This window comes from Nymphalis io, chromosome 10, assembly GCF_905147045.1.
Source record: "Nymphalis io chromosome 10, ilAglIoxx1.1, whole genome shotgun sequence".
In the NCBI taxonomy this organism is placed as follows: domain Eukaryota; kingdom Metazoa; phylum Arthropoda; class Insecta; order Lepidoptera; family Nymphalidae; genus Nymphalis; species Nymphalis io.
In genome coordinates this window covers 5248755-5270930 of record NC_065897.1, presented here as the reverse complement: position 1 = coordinate 5270930, position 22176 = coordinate 5248755, and the positions used below count along the sequence as shown (strand labels likewise).

Below are 22176 nucleotides of genomic sequence, written 5' to 3'. Positions count from 1 at the left end.
CCTCCGGCACACTTCCCGAAGAGAGAGAAAGTTGGTACAGGCGCGTTAACACAGGAGACAGCTCCGCTGCGCACTTCTTCAGCACTATGGCTGGTATTCCATCGGGACCGCTAGCTTTCCGTACATCAAGTGATTGCAGCTCCGCACGTACATCACGATCAAAAGTCAAATAAATGATGACAGAAAGAGCAAAATCAATGTTTAACTAAACAGCCGCTAAGCAACTTTCATATGTAAGACTGTTAATTTTTACTTTTATATTTATACTATTCATTAAGAAACTAGACCGTATTAAACGCAGTTAAAATTAATCAATACTTTTGCGTACTAAAATGATGAAGAAACAAATTAAACTCTTTCTGTGAGGTCGTCTAAGGTATCACCAACTCATGAGATATTCTACAAGCAGCAGTACTTAGTATTGTTTAGTTACAGTTTAAATGGTGAGTGACCCAGTGTTTCCAGACCCAGTTCAGGTACGAGGGATAGGGATTGTTAATATTTTTTACAATGTCAATGTCTATGGATGGTTATGGTGAACACTTAACATAAGGTGACTCATTTGCACGTCCGTCTACCTATTCTATACAATAAAGTATATATATATATATATATATATATATATATATATATGTATATATTATATATAAGTATGTATATCTTTAGTATTTTTCTTTTATTGCTATAGTATAAAGTCAGTCATCATATTCTTTTTTATTTATTTAGAAAACATACAGCTTCAAAAGTAAGTTATAAGTTAATATATGCATATAACATAACATACGTAGGTGCTAACAAAGTTAATTTTATTATGTATACTCTCGATCTGGTCAACTAAAAAATAGATTAGACAATTAAGGCCATCGCTCCATTACAAGAATAGCATCAGCATCCCAGTTTCGCGTGAACGGCGCCGCGACCAAGCGTAAAACTGTGTGCAACAGCCCTTACGCATGATCGAACCAAAGACGTTCGCGCGTGCGTGAACGCATAAGGCTGTTTGTGCTATGTCGATAGACTTAACGAGTCATTTGCTAACCCCTTTGTGCTCCTATTCGCCTGGTACTTGTCTGAACTTTTGAAAATAAATTTAGAAATTATAGATTGATGGATGATATTTTTAATGTATATTATATAAATAATTAAAAAGAAAATCAGATAAACGTGGATTTTGTTTATATTTATAATAATAATGTATGTAGATTAATTTTAGATACTAACAAATTTAGGAAATATATTCAGAAAATTGAATTATCATTCATACTCTAAAATATATTTTTAATAACAATAATATTAACTAAAAGTATGTATTTAACGTAACGGCTTATAAACGTTGTTTAGAGGGTTAGTAAAACAATGCTGTGTCTTCTTCTTTCGAATATAAAATCATAAATGACAGAAAGAGTGAAATCAATATTTTAATTAAACATCTAGCTGCTCAACGTTTATTCGTAAGGCTGTAAATTATTAGGTACATAATATAACTTCATCAAAAAATCCTATAACAAATGTGACAATTCCATTACCAAGTCCTTGAGATCGCCATATACGGGATAAAACACGTAGAGAGTGCAGTGGATAATACATTTGTTACTCTCTCAAATCATATCCCCGACAATATCATTCCGTGAGTCGACGTACCATGAAATACGTCTTGAGTGACTCGACACAAGATGCCGCCACTAAAGATGATATGTCGGGTAACCAGTGAAAACTATAATATAGGAGCTGTGATGTCTCAGTTAAATTCTTAACCGATGGTTCCAAGTTCAAGTCCGAGCACGATAGAATTTTCATGAACTTAATTCGTGTTTATAATTCATGTCGTGCTCAGCGGTAAAGGTAAAATATCGTGAGGAAAACTGCGTCTGGTGGATGGAAATCTTCCACGTGTATCCAAATCCGCTATGGAGTAGCGTGGCGGAATAAACTCGTAACCTTCACCTCAAATGAAAAATAGAGTGGGCTTTATCCCAATCGTAAGACATTTATAGGCTGTTAATTTATTATTTTAAAAATGTATTCTATCTCTGTAGTTCCCAATCCGATATAGACGGCTATATTGGAATTGAATAGTATTTATATATAGTACTATTTAATGTGTCAATATTTTTTTTATTTAATACTAAACCAGTACATTTTGACACAATTGTTTAGACGTAATCTATGTACGTAATAAATCTATGCAACGAAAGTGCTATTCAAATTTCTTTTAATATTTTAGAAAACACACTCGTAAACTCGTACCGTTTTATTACTGAAGGGACTGTGTTACATTTTCTCTCTTAATCAGTATCATTATTTACATTGAACTGTGTGTAATTTTCAATAGTAACAAAATAATTATACATAAATTACATTTCATATAGTATGACATAGTTTCATCTACACAACAATCCTAAGTCGAAAGATACTCGTGCGAGCTAAACTTTCCCGTTGTAATATTTTATCTTCATCCCCTACAACCGAATCATAGAACTTCTTTTACAGTGATTTGATGATATTGCACTTTGACGAATACAGGAATCGGAACGAGGGGAAAAAAACAAGATGGATGACGTCATCCGGATGACATCGGAAATAAACTTCAGATGAATATACAAAGATGAATTAAATCTTAAAATGTTTACCTATTTTTTTTTTTTTAATAAAAAGTAAGGTTACATTGATTGGTTAAATTGATCTTAAATATAAAAAATATTTAACGACTGCATAAACACTGATTTATCTCCTTTATCATTATTAATTTGACATTCGAAAGAAGAAGACACAGCATAATTTAACTAATCACTCGCCAAACAACGTTTATAATTAAGGCAGTATATTTTTTAAATAAAATTTATTGTATTTTATATTTATATATTCCTATAAAAAATATTTTCGTTTTTATCGTTCTATCGTTACGTCTATTCCGTATGTGACATAGCTTTTTGTACTACATTACGTAACAGTCATTCCTAAAGGCCTACGACGTACACATGACTATCAAAAGATAATCTTTTTGAGTGTCTGCTATACATATAAGAATCGGATATACGCCAGTCAAAACTGAGACGCGACTCATTTCACAGGAGACGAGCTTTCAGCTTGATTAGTACTTCAATTGTTACCATTTTGAATTTACGCATGTAATACTGTTATTTCATTTTTTTAAAGATTTCGGTGTAAATATCTCGACTTTGATATATGCGTAAATAGTTTTTATTAAAGGCTCAACAATTTACTTAAATATCAGCCTATTACGCCATTATTAGGCATTGCATTTTGTTTTTTTTTTTTCACCTAATGTAATGCCTACCCAGGCAAGAAGGGTAAAAGGCTGATGGTCACCACTGCAAATAAACATTAACATTATATAAACATCCCTTACATTGTGCGTGCGCCATAAAACCTTGGGGAATTAAGATTTTATGTCCCTTGTGCACACTAGCTTATTAGCTTACTTAGTCTTCAATCCGAAACACAACAATATTAAGGATTGCTGTTATAAACTGTGATGAGCTGTTGCGAAAAACCAGCTTGTACAAAGCCCTATCGCGCAGTGGATGTAAATCGTTTGATTTTCATTAAATGCATTAAATCATAAATTAATAATGTTCGCAGACGAGAGCGCGCCTCACAAAATTTAAATGAATTTCTTAATTACGCATTCGTGTTTAAAGTAAACTTTATAATAAACGAAAAATATTATAGAAGTTGCACCGAAATTAATCTATATATATATATATATATATATATATATATATATATATATATCTTTTTGACCACTTACCTATCTGTTCCTCCAGTCAGTGCCTTGTAGTCCTCCATATCCATGTCACCAATGTATTGAGAAAAACCTGAAAACATTAAATGCATAAATACGTTTAATTTTTTTTAATTTATTAGTGTAACGCAAATTTTAATATAAGCACTTGCTTTTAAGTATTAATTGTAAGGTATATTTATAATAATTTATACACACATGTAACATTGTATGGAATATGATTTAACAAATAATATAATTGTCTGACCTGATGGTAAGTTTCCATTGGAATAATTAAAAACTGCTTGTAATTCTTTAGAACGTCAAAAACTATTAAACAACGTAATATTATAAAAACATAGTGTTATATTGGTATACTTTTTTCACTAGCGCTTGTTGACTACACAGCATATAATAAAACGTAAAATATTTAAAATCACTTAATACAATACAAGTAGACAATACAAGTTTTAATCAGTAACGACATTACTTATAAATGTTGCTTGGCGTATGATTAGTCAAACAATGCCCTGCCTTTTTCTTTCGAATGTCAAATCACTAATGACAGAAAGAGTGAAATCATTGTTATAATAATAACTACACAGCTGTTGAGTAACGTTTTTAAGTAAAGCTGTTAAGTTCTGTTCAGGATTACAACATATAGAAAGGATTACATGATTATATTAATAAATGATCGATCAATAAACGTAATTATAAAAAATATTTTTCAGATAAACATGAGTATAATAATATATGTAGATTAATTTTACGTACTAACTTTTTTAGGAAATACATTCACAAAATTTCATTAGATATCAATTAAAGACAATAATCGTTCTTATTTTAAAAAAATATTTTGTATACTATTATTGTTTTTATGGAGTCAATAATGACCTCACAAATATAAAAATTGTTCGATAGATGATTAGTGAAACAATGGTGTGTCTTTTTCTTTCAAATGTCAAATCACTTATGACAGAAAGAGTGAAATAAGTGTTAAACTAAACAGCCGCTAAATAACGCTTATAAGTAAAGCCGTTAAGGCTCTCGTTCAGAATTATAGTACATCGTAAAATTAATAAAACGTTATTATTTATCAACTGATCTCTCTATCCAGTAACCATGTCTAACTAGCCAGCAGCTATTGTTAGCAGTGTTTTGCGATATTCGAATATATTGAAATAACTTTAAAAATTATATTAAAGAGCAAAAAGATAAGATGTATATCGCGTGCGTGAGATTTGATATAGTTAAAGTTCATATGAAGAAGATCAAATTCATATAAAATATAAAGTGTAGAAACCTTATTATTATTCTAAATATGTATTACAAATTCATTATTTACGTATCATATCGGCAATTTAAAACACAAAAACAGTAAGGCTATTATGTCAATCAGTTCCGACGAGGAGTAAAAAATTATCGTCAAGGAGAATTTTAAACTGACAACTTTGATAGAGAATAATGTTCTTTATCAAAATTTTACAAGCTAAAAAAAATAATGTTTGGTTTTTGAAAACCAGTAGTTATTGGTGCCTTACTTTACAATATCTATGAAATTAGTATGTAACAAGAGAAGCTTGAAATATAATCAGTAACTGGAGTACCATATTTGTACATTATTATACATGGATTCGATCATCATTCTAAATTTAACTTAACATAAATTTAACACTGATTTGGAAGTTGTGGAACAAAAATTAATTACAACAAACGTTAATCTTAAAATAATAATAATTACCAAATAATAATAACCATTTTAAATTACTTAAGTTATCATATTACATATTGTATACTTCATTATTTTCTAATTAGCATCCGCCCGCAGTTTCGCACACACGTATAGAGAGGAGCAGAGTTCAGGTGTTAGGTTAGGTTAGGTTATTAAAATAGAAAGTTGTAAGATCATATAACTTTATTTTAAAAGTAAATATTCAAAGAATTCAATCCCGATTAATACAAGACGTCAGTTATCTTATCGATTTATGACAAAGCAACCCTCACACATCGAATTATTTTATTAATAACGAAATGTTTCCCCGAGAGGTCTGACGTACCCCATGGCAGTATTCGACACGATTTGCTATTCGGAACACGGTCCGCTCAGCGGCGGGGCAGCGAGCGGCAAATCACGCACCATGCCCACCCGATAAATGAATATTGACATTAAACTAGCAGTGAATGGGTTGAATTGATAATCGACCTCCGAATTTGGGTACCTAATGACATAGTATAAGTAGTATGAAAAAGTATTATTTTTTTTTAATACAAATATATATAACAACAAGTTATTCTTATAGTGACATTGGAAGTATTCGTTTTTCGTAGTATATAATATTTTAATGGTTTTTACACATAAAACGTTTTCGTTCCTTTAACACTAAATTGGACATACAATTCCGAGAAGGCACGATTGTTTAAGGGTCTCTATATTACATTTGTAATATCAATCATTTACAAAATCAATCAAATAAAAATGATTCAAGAAATATTAGAATAAGTTTATTGTATTTTACATTAGTAGAGGAATTGAGCAAATTTTAAATAAGTCTTTATTTTTTTAAGTTATAGTTGGGAGGACGGGCCACTGGGCCACCTGGTGTTAAGTAATCACCACACCACAATATCACAACAGTCACCACAAATTGGTGATATAAGAAATATTAACCAAACCTTACTTCGCCAATGCTTCACCAAACTTATGATAATGATAATTTTACCCCTGTGCCTGTAGTTACACTGGCTCACTCACCCTTCGAACCTAAACGAAATAATACTGTCTTGCTGTTTAGCAGTAGAATGTCTGATGAGTCGGTAGTACCTACAAAACAAGAATTTATTAAACCAATATACATAAAACCCATAACAGAAGATACAATGCGTTTCAGATAAGATTTTAGTATGACATAATATTATTATGATGCACTTCACAGTTTGGTCCGTTTTAAATTTAGACTATTGGCCTAACAAGCGTGAATTTCATTTTATTGTTATGAATATAGGAAATAAATATAATGAAATAACTAATAAATAATCAATCGAATCTCTAGAGATTTTATTCCTAATGCGAGAGATTAAATCTCTTAAGCTCATAAATTTAGATTTAAGAGTAAATATTAATCTAATCATTTAACTAAATTCCACTAAAGAATTAATACACGAATTACCATAACAATCTGTTTCACGAGATAATAATTTACAAAACATTTATTTATGCGTAATTAATAATATATCGGTCTGTTTCGAAGACGAACAGAAATCATTAAGTTCACTTTTAATATAAGCTATCAGATACTTAGCAGTCTAAGTTATTATAATTATTTACTATTAATTTATTTCAATTAAAATAACAATAAACTTTTTTCTTTTTATGTTGCTAGCATATTGTACTTAATATAACAATCTTATTTTGGGCTGATAGAATGCTATAACTTCTGCCCTTAGATATTAATATCATAAAATACATAAATGTGTTTCCTTACTTTATTTGTATTGAACAATGCAACTGTGCACTGACATCTCTGAACGATGAACAAAACCTTACTGCCATGTATGTGACTGTTGATACTAACATTTATAATCTTAGTTCAAGTCAAAAATTGTCGTAATAATATTTGAAAATTATATTGGTCAAATAATATGAAACTAAGTATGAAACTAAGTAAGTTAAGTCGTCTATGTTTGAAGACGAAAGTCTTCAACCAATGCGTCTTACCTGCCATGACATACGGTGCCGAAACGTGGACACTAACTGCGGGACTAGTCCACAAATTCAAAGTCGCTCAGCGTGCTATGGAGCGAGCTATGCTCGGAGTATCTTTGAAGGATAAGATCAGAAATGAGATTATCCGGAAAAGAACCGGAGTCACCGACATAGCTTGCAAAATTAGCAGGCTGAAGTGGCAGTGGGCTGGTCACGTATGTCGTAGGACCGATGGCCGTTGGAGCAGACGAGTCCTAGAGTGGAGACCGCGAATCGGCAAGCGCAGCGTAGGGCGCCCTCCAGCCAGGTGGACCGACGACCTTAAGAAGGTGGCGGGCACCAACTGGATGCGGAAGGCGGAGGACAGGGAGCTTTGGCGCACCTTGGGAGAGGCCTATGTTCAGCAGTGGATAACGATTGGCTGTTGATTGATTGATTGAATATGAAACTATTATAAATAATGACTTTATCAACAAACATGCTTTATACTTATTAATTGTACATAAAACAAATACTACATAATATAATATTTGGCAACATTCCTAAGAATCGAGACTGTTTGTAACAAAGAATGAAGAAGATTTAATCAAATTCTTGAAATTAACAAGACGGTGAAAACCCGATAAGCTTACGAATTTTATTGAATACGACGATTTCCATCAAAGCCCTAATTTCGAATACCTAGCAGTAAAAAAAAATTATCGTTTATGTCATTACTGAAAATATTACCTTGATAATTTTTTTTTACAACTTCTAAGCTTGTTCAATTCAAAGAAATATAGAACGGGGCGAAGCAATCGCCTTAAGTAAAATTGAAAAAGATAGCGTCATCTGTCTTTCGCGTTTCGTAATTTTCAGGTAAACATCATCTGTCTCTTTCTTCCGTGATACAAGCGAATGAGAGGAGAGAGTGTTAATGAATCAGACTGATTTTGCATAATTAAAAAGGGGTGCTCTAGATGATTACTTATTTCGATGAGTAATGGTTGCGTAGCATCCGATCCTGTCATTGTATAATATTTATTTTAATTTAAAAAGATGGCGACTCTTTAAGAAAAATTATGAAAGGTGAAATAAGATAATTTATTACGGAGCGAATTTTAAGTGCCAAGTTTTGTTAATGTCCAAATAATTTATGGAAACTGAGGTGGATAAAAACTGACAAATTATGTTATTTTTTTATGTTTTTGAAGATAAAATTAATACCGTTTCTTTTTGTATTTTTTAATCAAATTACTTTATTCGATTACTTAATACGTAATAAATACATAATACTCATTACTTTAAGTACAAAAAAATATATTAGCTGTGGAAATATAAGGAAGTAGATCTCTATGTCCTGGGTTCAAATCAGGTCAGGCTGTACTTTTGAATCGTAATTTTACAGAATTATATTAAATGTAAAGCTACCACCGGCTTGGAATGTAGATTCTACTGAGAAGAACCCGCAAGAAACAAAGTAGGTAATCTCGACAAACATTTAAGAAAAAAGTTATGTAAAATAAATACAATAAGCTAGCTACTAGACAAAACACTAATTATTACCGAATTAATGTAAAATATATTTAGAATATTTAACCTATAACTATTAACATGTAAAATAAAGATTTTAAAAACAAATGATTCATGTATTTTTCGACTTTTGAAATTTGAATATTTTTTAATAAATTAAAGGAGATGCTTTTAATTACAAATATCGATTTCCTCCAAATTCTTTTTTATTCGTTTAAAACATAAACGATTGAACCAATACAAAAATCAATCATCATGAAACGAAGAGCAAGAACCCTTCTTGAACTTAAAGGCGAATTTCTTTGCACGAAAATAACGAAAAAAAAAAAGTAAAACGAAATCACTCTGGAACCCCAAAATCTTTCCCTGTCCTCCCGAGATCTGTCATTTAAAGTCGACGTGACAGGGGAAATAGAAAGGAAGCGTAAATCATTGCACACGAATGCTTTTGCCTTGTGAAGCGGGCTTAGGTGCTGAGAACCCAATATATATAAAATAAATCGATAATCGTTTATTCATTTTCAATACATAAAATATGATTAGAATTTCGTTATAAAAATTGTCAATTTGTTTGGATCTATATTTTTATTTTATCATAATATCATGACGTCATCACCACATTAGTTAAAGGGATAGATGACATATATTTTGTTCACAAAAGCTTTTTTTTTTGCTTTAACCGATAATCATATATATTTGTGTAACTAAAGTTATACATTTAAAGCAAACATAAATTACCTAAGGGTCATCAATTCCACATTTAAATACAATTTCATAGACTGTATATCAGTTATTTATAATGATTAAATCTACCAATAAACATGGGTAGTATAAGAATCTGTTATTGCAAATAACAAAAGACATAACCAGAAAAATGCATCAAAACAAATCAATAATTATGTTACAGATCAGATTGAATAAAACATTCTTTTTTATAAGTAGAATCGATTTAATTAAGCCATTGTTTGATCTCTAAGTGCGTATATTACAAGTCGGTAGCGATAGATGGCGTTGATTCAATATTTTACATTTCTGAATCGCGCTGGCTAATTTAATATTTGCTATTGGTTATATGTAATATAAAACTGATCAATTAGTATTTCCCGATAGGTACAATGTTGGTGTCTTCAAATCCAGAGTAAACAGGTTTCTTATAGGCAAGCGTGCTACATCTTAAAACGGTCAAACGCTGGCCTATTAATAGTAAAAAAAAATTTAATTTATGTTATGAATACTCGAAGATTCTCTCACACCAACAGCCCATTGGTCGTAACGGACTGTGAACCAAGATACCGCAGTAACAAGAGCACAAACCCTAGAAACTACTATTACCAGACACCATCACAACGGCGGATGAGAGAAGTAACGCATCGTAAAGTTATGAAAATCGTGGAAAGTACTTCCTTAGTTTCATTGACAGATTAATTCTCGGATAATACCTCGGAATAAACAATTAGGCCCACCTATCAATGTTTCTAAATTTCGCTTGAACGGTAAGTGAGTTAGCCTTATTATAGACATAATAGATATCACATATTTATGGCATATAATTAGTATACGAGCGAGGTGATTACCCTATTTGCTTGACTAATAAAAAAATTAAAAAATATAATGACAAAAAAAGGACATTAACCCCGTCACCAGACCCTTTTTATATTTATGGATTTTATGATACACAAAATTACCAAAAATCAATTTACACAATGAAAAATCGTCTGTCTATGTGAAAACCGAGATATGAATAACAAATATATTACAAAAGTATCAACCACACCTATAACCGTTCTCTTGGGGTTCGTCCCTCTTTATTTTCGCCCTAAAATATTTGATAGCGTTCATTTATTACGCAACACAATATTTTGCTTAGGTAAATGATACTTTCAATTTATTTACATTATTTAGAGTAAACAATTTTTAGTTTAAGAAATTACGTTTCTTATTAAAAATTTGAATATTCGAAAGACATATACTGGTGATATATCATATACACATATAATAAAATTGTAACAAGCCTATGTCTGTACATAAATGATATTGAAAAAAAAACTTATATCATATACACTTATGTCTATTAAAGCAACGGAAAACAAAACAACATTTTTTAAGACTTTTGTCCGTCTGTCTGTATGTTTGTACCCCCATCACGTAAAAACTACTACATGGAATTGTATGCGGCTTACACCGATGTATTGCTAGAGGTCTGAATTAAAATATAGACTTCATTTTACCACAGGAAAATATCTTATTACGATTGTTTTTAATTTAATATAACTCACGTTATTTAATTACCAAGCTAATAATATAAAATATATTACCAAGTTACTCGTGTATAAATTCCACCGTATTATATCTAAAAAATAAATCCTAGGAGTAATTAAATTAAATTTTTCGACATCCTTGCCATAATATTTTCATTCCCAGTGAAACATATTTCACGAAACAGCTCTCATAAAAAAAATATATAGAGAATATTACATTAAAAATTGTAAACATACCAACCAGCAAATCCTTAATTTAAATTTATACATATTCTAGAATCGTTAAGATTAAAATATTTTTAAATATCGAATACCACAGAACCGTTTTACACGTACATATGCCATTTCTACGTTATTTGATTGAATTTCAAATCGCGACGAAAAAGTTCGACTAGTCGACCGAGCGTAAAAACCTTATCGTTACTTACCAATCAATGTGCAATTTATTAAACGACGTATTTCATTACAAATTTCTAGGGCACGAAAAAGGTTGCTTTAGGGGGCGAGTTTAAACAAAATTGTAAAAGTTTCACCGTTTTCGACCTCGCACGTGCGATAGACGGAGGAAAATGTTGAAATGTTGAAAAATTTACGCAGTCGTTAATTTTTGTGAACTTGCTTATTACGTTTATCGAATTACCAATTTAAATTTTCTGCCGTTACTGGATTAAAATAGATCAGACAATTCAATATGATACTTCGATTGATTTACTATTATGGATTAAATAATGTCTTTTCATTCAAAATTAAAAAAAAAAAAATTTATTAAATTCTATATTCAAAAAACGTTACCGCATTTGTTTAGTGTAATTTTAAAGACTACGAAACTCTATAAGCTTTACCGAATTTCACTAACGCTTCCCACTATTCAATTATGACTCAAAGGGAAGGATATTTAGTCGAATATCCGAAAACACACACTTCTGAACAGACTAAGCTAATATTTGGCGTAAGTTGATCCGCAACCATGGTTCTAAATCAAATAAAATGTGCTAATTAACGTACTAATTAAATACGAATAAAGAATTTCAAATATATCTACAATGTGATGATGTATTTGTTTATTTTTTAACGTTTCTTGTTTTTCCATTCCATTTAATTGGAATGAACTTTTCAAGCATAAATTGATCTTTTATATTTAGCTATTATTTATTATTATACTTTTTACATTTATTTTATTTACATAATTATTTAAATGTTATTAAATAAATAGATAAATTTATTTTATTCAAGATTTTTTTTTAAATAGTTTATATTTCGCCAAATAAAACTTACTTTATTCAGTATTGCATAGAATAAAAGCTATTAAAAAATATATATTATTTCAATTATTAATCCCATCATTCATCCAAACCTGATATCCTTTCATAGAAAACATAATAATAACCGAACATACAAATAATATCATATATTTTTGGGGAAATCTATACACAAAATTGTCGTATATTATCAGTTTAATAAAAAATATTATCCGGTTCGGTGACCTGGGTTCAAATAATCGTGAATCATAGTACTTATTTAAACCTTAATATATAAGAGTACAAAGGAAAATGTATATAATATTGTATACATATATAATATACGGATGTAGTGAATTCAAGTAAAAGGTTGACCAATCCTTTATCAACGAATTCCAATATCGGATGTATAGACGTTTCTATAGGCAGCGGGCCTATTCACGGTATTGTTGTACATTCGAAATCATAACGCTTTTATAATATTAAAAAAAAATATGTTTGACTTTACATAAAATTAAACTTTACATTAAAAAGTACAGTCAATCAAAAAAGAGTATTTTGTAAATTATATGTGTTTTTTTTTCAAAATAAGAACAACTTTAAAAAAACACACAATATATTTGATAATTTACAATTTTAAAGATAATGATATTGGCGTCAATTCAATGTCAAAGTTGCTTATTTGCCTTTACTCCTCTTTAGGTTAGAATAAGCTATAGAGGCTGCTACAACTTACTTTATACAATTACAAAATTACTTAGCAACGTGATGAAAATTTCCAAGGTTATTGACTTACTTGCCGTGGGCGATTACGTCTAGGGAACGTTGGGTTGTCAATATGCTTTACGATCGAGGGTTCAAAACTATTGTTTGTATTTGAGTATTTTGAATGGTTAGCTCAGGGAGGACTGCCCGTTGAAAGGTGTATTATTACGTTCATGTAATGAACGTATGATCGATTTTATTGAGAAACTAGTTGTACCTCGAAGTTGGTCTTGGCTTTTTATAATTTACGAAATTTATTAATGCTTATGATTACTGCTTAAGTAATAGGCATAACGTACAAGTATAACCTTCCTCGATAAAGCGACTAACGAAATAATTATTTTAATTGTTACTAGTTTTTCTTGAAATTACTTTGAACATACTTATACAATATCTGTCTATAAATTATTAAGTAAATAAATAAAAATATATTAAATTATTAACCGGCAAGCTTATTTTCTTACCATCCATTTAATTATTATTATACAAAATTCATTTAAGTATTATTTTTAAAAAGCATGCTAAGTGATGTTAATAATTTTAAAAATATCTTACTTATACGAATAATACCTTCGTTTTATACGTTCATGAAAATACATTAAAACTACCGAGATAAAACGAACACTTAATATAAATCGAATGCGTTTCTTTTAAAATATAATTATGTACAATAAATGAAGCACGTTTCATAGTTTCATAAATTACAGAAAACGGTACGGGTTCAAGTTTACATTTAATTTATAAAATAAATTGTTTTATTGAATGTAAATTTTTATAAAACGTGTTGCTTAAAATTCAAATTCAGAGTAAGGATAATGCATTTTTATTCCACCTGTTAAGAATGTCCTCTGGGCGCTTTTTGAAAATCCCACTTCACTTTGAATCGGAGTGCATAAAAAAAAGTTAAGCAGCGCTTGTAAACAAATGAATATTTTTAGTATTATATAAAAGTCGGTAAGAAATGATAAATTAAAAAAAATGTAAACTTAGACAAAGACAAATTTATAATTTATTTATTTATGAAATACAAAAATATTATTTCCAAACCAAAAAAAAAAAAGGAATGCTATAGCCCAAGGTACATAAAATTAATGTTATTACCTTAATTTCTATATTATGTACATTTATATACAAGCTATATATCGATAAACGAATGCATTTATAAAATCAAAGTTAAATAAACATTGAAACGAGAAATATATTGAAAATTAAATTATAACAGATTTATGCGGAAGCGTACTTCTTTCGGGATTCGAGAGCTATATACTATGACCTATGACACAGTGAAAACTAAAAGGCCTTTGAGATTTCATTGTTAATAAAAATAATCGTATAAAATCCTTATGTATAAAGCCAATGTTACCCGTATATATTATTATCATATTAATGTGATGTAGTGATAAACATTTTTATTTTAATAATCAAACATACAAATGTATACGTAAATAGTTAATTTCGAGTGTAGTTTAAATTAATTTACGAAGGTAATCAAGTTTGTAGTAAGGTTCTGTCTGAAGTTTAACGCGTTTAACTTTTAAATCTAACATATTTTTTAATGCATAATCATTCGTAACATTCTCACAGGGAGTCTAAATATTTTCTTAGCTTATAGTGTAAGTGATAAGCGATATTCGAAAGTATCGAATAAGAAAATTTCGAATACGAAGACGTACATAGAGGAGTTGTTAGCATCATAAACCGATAAGAGGTTACGTTGTCGTGTAAAAATCCTCCAAGAAATTCCTCCGCTATGTTTGTTCAAGAAAAAGTGATGGAGCGCAACGATAGTTTTTTGTATTACATAATTAACATTTAAGCAAGTTCTATTAGCTAAAATGTTTAAGAAAAAGTGACGAATCCTCTTGAAAATATCATATATTTTTATCTTAATTAAAAATAATTAACGTAATATGAAAAGATCAACCCTCTGTTCCCCCACCATTTCTGTCTGTCTGCACAGGATAAACACGAAAATTACCTTTCAGACGGTTTTCACCAAGGGACGTATTCATAGGGAAGGTTTAGGTGCATAGTTCATTATGGTTTCGAATAAATTGGCTTAATTGCCGTTTATTGTTGAAGATGTAGAAAAAATGGTACCAACAAGCTTTACTGACGTGCGCCGTGTAAGCAGATACAGCAATACGATTTACGATATAAGCGTTTTATAGAGAAGCCGGGAAGGGGTTGCTGGTAATAAATATATAATTACGATGTTACGAATGTAAACCGAACACGAATATTCATTACAGGAATTGTGTATAATAAATGAGCTTACATTTTAATAAATTCAATACAAATTTTTAATGGTATAGTACTTTTTATTTATATAATATAATATTTTTATTTTATGAAGGAATTTAAAAAGCATTGTGCTTCAAGGAAAATAGCCAGAATATTAGCTTTTCAACGAATTTGTTATAAGGCATTACATTCATTATCCATTTCCAAGAAAAGCTGCTATAAAATTTAAAGTACAATGTCTTAAGTGCATTAAGAAAATTATAATGTAGGTAGGTATTTATAGGCACATTTTATATATTTACTAAGTCGATAGTTAATACCGGCCTGTACGTGAAATGTCTCATTTTTTTTGGAAATAAAATTCTAACATCTCCCACACCACCAATTGGACATTGACGACTAGAAACTTTGACGCAATTTCTAATAAAACCAGTAAAAAGTTTCAACTTTTTCCTGTAAAAAGAACAGGTGACTCAGTGATACTGAAACATAGATATTCACCGATTATTGCGGGTTCAAACTCAGGCAAGCACCGGTAAATTTTCATGTGATTAATTTGTACATCTTTATTCAATTCGTGCTCAGTAAATGAAAACAAGAATGAAAATCTTCCACATTTGGTAACCCGCATCATCCACCAACCCGCATTGGAACAGCGTAGTGGAGTAAGCTCAAAATCTTTTCGTCAAAAGGAGAGAAGGCATTAGCCCAGCAATTTGACATATACTGACTCCCCCGGATTTGAACTCGGAATCATCGGTTAATATCTTCTCTTTTAACCACTGAGCTATCACGGCTCTACATTACATATATACATTTATAGAAAACATTACACACATACATTCTATAAACCTTCAAACAAAACAACTAACAAACTAGTTTAATTTTAAAAATTAATTGCTTGTATATAATATTATATGAATATTAGTCCTTGAAAATAATTCTTAAGAAAACCAACCGCCAAAGTCAGACTCAAAACAACGAACAACCCTTGTGTTTAGTCAACCATGTACCGCTTAACTCACTTACGACTATTCAATTTGGTGGGGTTATTTTTGAACCAATTTCTCGCTCGACTAGACGTATTTGTTTCGCGGGTGGCGTTCGTGCGTGTAGTTCCATGACGCCGAAACGCGACCGCTAATGTGAAAACAGTGAAAATATTAATATTAGAAGAAATAATGGAATATAAGAAAGATTCACAAATCGGGTGTAGATGTATTTGCTTTCAGATTTAACGTACAAGACTTATATAAAGTTGATAAGTGTTTAGTATTTTCTCCGCACTTTCTGCTTAGGTAAATTATAGTGTAAATTATAATTGAGGAGAAGGTTTGGAGCTTATTCCACCACGCTGCTGAATTTTAGTGAATTTAGATACATACAGGTTTCCTCACGATGTTTTCCTTCACCGTCAAGCACGAGATTAAATATTTAATAATTAAACTCTTAAAAATCAGCAAAGTGGACTTAAATCTGAAATCTTCGATTATGATTGACGTGTTCCAGCTAATGTACCATCACAGCTCTTCCACGAAAAAAACCAGTTAACCAACAAAAAACCATTTAACTGTGACCAGATTCACTGCTATCTCGATATTTTATCTGATAGTTTTGCGATTATTTGTACTCCTCCACCCCTTGTCTTTACCCTTCGAAATAACTTCTGCACAGCTTTATTTATAGCTTTTAGGATCCGTAGACGTTATGCATGTTTTAGATAAATTCCTTTTGTTATGTATCTCTGTTCTCTATTAAATTATCATATTCGTTTCATAATTTTATGACGTTAAAAATCATGAGTAGCACGTTAAATTGGAAGTCTGAATACGTTGGATTGATTAATAAATCACGGGTTAGTCTCGGTGGTTCTGTGTTTATTTTATTATAATTATATAACAATATTTCTCTTATTGTGTATTATAACCGTCGATATACATAAAACCTTATTAAAATATATTTTTTGAGGATTTTGAATAAGAGCCCTGATGGCCCAGTGGTTAGAAGACGTTAATCTTAACCGATAATTTCGAATTTGGACTCGGGTAAGAACCGCTGAATTTTCATTTGCTTAATTTCCGTTTATAATTCAACTCGAGCTAAGCGGTGAAGATTACTAAAATTGAAACATAAATAAATACACACATACATAATACATAAATAAATGAACAAACTCACTCAACAATAAGGATTGCCGCTGATTCACAAAACGTACTGGAATGTCAGTTTTAATTTAAAATTACAAATACAAGATGGAAATCTATAAATATTAAATTCATAATGATTATCCTCGTTTGATAAATGGCCATATTGCGAGGCTGTAAGGTCCTGAGTTCGAAACCTGGGTCGCGCCCATAAAAGATCATAGCGTTTTTCTGTCGAAAAATTGACGTAGCATCCCAGAGACTGTGAGTTGGCAGTGTTTAAGCTTGAGTGATCTTGCACCTGGACTCTTTCCGATCGTATCGCATTGCCGTTTAATCGGATTATGAGAGTGAGGAAATAGAGAGTACATCTGTGTTTGCGCACACACTTGTGCACTATAATACGTACTGCGCAGTTGTCTTATCTCTCTTTAGATTGGCCGGCGCAGCTGAAATCGGTCAGGAGGACATCACCATCATCACTTATTAAGCCTTTAGTTTCTCAGAATAAAAGATCGGGTGTTCCATTCAATATTCAAGTATTATGCATCGTTTGAAATTCAAGCTAGAGTCACAAGTGTAATGTTTTATGGAAATTGTGTCCTTGTATAGAACGCCCCCAACCCTTGTATTAACATGCGATTATGCAAAAGCAAAAGGATACGGTGAATAATTGTGTCGTATTGAGATCGCTTTAATAGATATTATCAATTACTGTGCCGAACCAACGTTAAAAAAGATTTAAGTAATTGCCTTAATAAAAAGAACAGGCCGTGATAGGACGATAGAAGTGAAAACTTGAAACCGTGCAATATATTTGTCCAATTTTAACATCTATTGGCACTTCAAGTAATTTTATTCATAGCTTTTTATTCACCAAAATACGCAGTATGTCGCTAATTCGGTACAAAATATTAATACAGCCTACCAGCGCAACGTGCCTAAAGAAGTTTTTGCTTCAAAAAACAACTCTTTGAATAACATCTTGATAATTCTATTTGTTTTATATTTTTATTTATTCGCATTGTAAAGAATTCGTTTGAAAACTACTCTCGATTATAATTTGAAAATATTTCTTATAGTTATTTCTTTTGGAAGTTAAACGTTTATTAACGTATAAAAACTAATAAAGAATGTAGAAGTTTTCTCATACGAAAACTAAACTATAACTAACTATAAATTCTAAATATAAGACTTTCGTACTTTGTATTATTTTCATTTTTGTGATACTAGTTATATAACGATTATTTAATTCCCATATTTTGAAAATTATTGGAATCGATCTATTATAATATAATATATAAAAAACAGGATGACATCATGATGAATGTGTCATTCAAATTATGATATTTACTTTAAAACAAATTAATTTAGCATGTAATTTCATAATAATTAGTCACATTTTCATTTCATTTTATTCAAGAGTCATTAAACTATAAAAAAACACATAACCATTACAAAATTATTTTTCACTTGATATTCCTTCCTTAGACCAGCGATTATAGACCCAGGGAGACCATCGATTATAATAATATCATACTTATTAAATAGCTTATATTTTGCATCCACTTATAGAATACAATACAATGCTTTAAAATGTTTCTATTATATACGTAGCCCTTTTGATATGGGATTAAAGTTATGTATCCAAGATTGTTGTTTTTTAACATTTATGCTATAGAAGCCGGACAATACTAATAATAGAAATATCGCTCGGTCATATCGTATTGATTGCTCGCAAACTCGCCTGCTATTCGAATGGCATGCCGGCTATGTGATGCTTGTAATAGTCGGACAAAGCCTCCGTATACGTGTATATACTCACTCGAAATGTCAACACCGTAAGCTTTTATAAATTATTTTACACGATTTAGTTTTGTAGTCACAATATCACCGTAAATATGTCACAACTGGACTAATGCCTTTCACATATTATGTAAATACGAATGATTTTGAGTTTATTATCGACATAATAATACATGATCATCGGTTTTGGAAATAAAACTATACCGTGAATAAATAGCAAGAAATCAAGAAGTTCTTATTAATCTTTTATTAAAATAATTATTATATACAGATTTAAACATTTTATTTTCATTTGATTACACAAACAAAACAGATTTTCTTACGATGATGTCTTTATGGGATGTATTGGATAAACGAGCATATTTACTTTCATCATCATCATCATCATGTCAGCTGAAAGACGTACTATTGGATAAAGGCCTCCCCCAAAGATTTCAATGTTGGACGGTCTTTAATCCCATACTTTCTCGAATTTTAGATCCGAATCTTTAGTTAAGTTAAGATACTTATGGTCTATCTACTAATTTTTTTTTATGAAATTGGTAGATAGACAGTTTAATTGATCACCTGATGTTAAGTTGTCAACACCGCCCATAAACCTTGGCGATGTAAGGAATATTAACCATTTCGTATATCGTCAATTCGCCACCAACCTTTAGAACTAAGATGTTATCCCTGACTATACTGATAAGATGACTGTAGTTACATTGGATAACTCACTCTCAAAACTAACCACAACAATACCAAATAGTGTTTGCAAGTAATTGGGATGTAATGTATAAAGTAAGGAAATTTTATTTTATCGTTTATTAACTTAGTAATCTTACGTATCATATTTGAAATTTATTTTTATGACTTTATTAATTTTTTTGCAATAATCTCTATTTTTGTTACAAGAGGTTTCACCTTGAAAATGACAAATAGTTTTTATTTTTTTGAAAGAAAATGTTTTATTTTTTTGAATAACTAAGTAAAAACCGACTATGTCACCAAATTCGCGTAAAGTTTTTTAAGCTCCAGAGCATCTTAATACTTTCGAAGACGAAAATTTTGGGTGACATCATGTTTCAAGGCTGTCTGGTTATATAATATATCCCTAAATAGACAGAAACGGCTACAATAAAGGCGAGCAATTTCCTTGTTCGCTTTTTGCAACAACAAAACATAAGATTCAATAAAAAAAAATAAAAAGTACTTTGATAAAATATTAAAAGCGTCTCCTAAGAATTTTCGACCTTAAGTTATTTTTAATAAAGATACCGAGCAAATATTTAGAATGTGAACCGCGTGGTCACCCCAAAACGCTGTCAAAATGACACGGGCCGTTGATTGATGGAGCTTTTTTCTCCTCAATCATCGTTTTATTGAAATTGATGGCTTGTTCGGGATGCATTCACTCGATAATTGTGGTTCTCGAGTTATTAATGCGTCACTTGATCAAAGAAAATACTGTAATAGATATCGCTAAATCTTAAAGAAATGAATAAACAAAACGTTAAAGTAAATTTTGTTTCGGTCGTTTTTTTTACAAAGACAAAAAATAATATGAAAGTACATTTATGAAAAATTAAGTTTATCTTAGATATTTATGATGTCCTCCTCTCCGATTTCAGCAACGGCGAACATCCTAAAGGAAGACTAGCCAAATGCCCAAGATATAATATTATAAGTGCTTCAGTATATGCATGTATGCACTCTCTACTCACACTTTGATATAATCCGATCGGACACGACCGCAAAGAGTTCATTTTTAGAACCAACAACTTAACGTGCTTTTCTTTGGCAGTAAAAACACTGCCAACTTCCAGATTCCGAGTTGCTACCGAGGATTATTTCTAAAAAACTAAATATTTTTTTTCTTGGCCCGATCTGATGTTTGTACCTTAACTTAACAGACTCGGGATCTACAGTCCAACGAGCTAGTTATAGTTAGAAAAAAAATGAACATTAGAACTTACCTGAAGTTGGGAATAAAACGATCGCCTGCAGGCCATTTCAAATAAAAAAACAACAATTCTATTGTTGTACATTACGTGTAAAAAAAAACGACTGAGACAAACCGGCGAAAGAAACTCAGCGGTTCTTTTACCGGTTCTTCTCAGGTCTGAAGTGTTTATTTCCGAACCGGTGGTAGATTTATGACAATCAATATATTTTTATATTTTTTGATTGATTTTTGATATTTTTTATTTGATTTTAAGTTGAACTTACGGTAAGTTCAAATTTATAATATAAATCCTTATTAAATATTTCATAATAGATTATGAGCGATAAGTTGATAAACATTATACATATGTAAAACAGAAACTGACTAACTGACAACGCACAGCCTTGACTACTGGGACTATCACCATGGCATTCGGGTTTCTTTTACACAGTAGGTTAGCATTAATAAAGGATTTTTAAAAATTTTACCCCTAAGGTATAAATGGCATGAAAGTTTGTATGTAAATCTTTCTTAACAATTGTGAATTATGACGCGATTGATTTATCTATAAATACTTAAAGTGAAGTGATGCGCGTTAGTTTAAACATCAAACCCTTGTCGACACGAGAAGAGGGCTGGAGTAAATTATGGATATTCTTATTTTTACTTTACTAAATAATAATGATAAAATGATTTATAAATTTAATTAAACTTCATCAGCGCGATGACGCAATTAATTACATTATACTAAAATTATAACGCGTAAATACTTTGCTCGGAAAATTGTTATCATTTAATAATTTTTAATTAATTGATACCTCGTACATATTTGTT

General features: G+C 30.5%; 1 protein-coding gene across 1 annotated transcript in view; it reads right to left on the bottom strand.

Moving 5' to 3' along the window:
- LOC126771287 (CUGBP Elav-like family member 1) overlaps positions 1 to 22176 on the bottom strand; it is a 433380-nt gene that overhangs the window by 361479 nt on the left and 49725 nt on the right. The window contains exon 3 of the mRNA XM_050491098.1: positions 3773 to 3839. Within this exon, the coding sequence (XP_050347055.1) occupies positions 3773 to 3816 (44 nt within the window). The 5' untranslated portion in view covers positions 3817 to 3839. The remainder of the gene's footprint in view (positions 1 to 3772; positions 3840 to 22176) is intronic.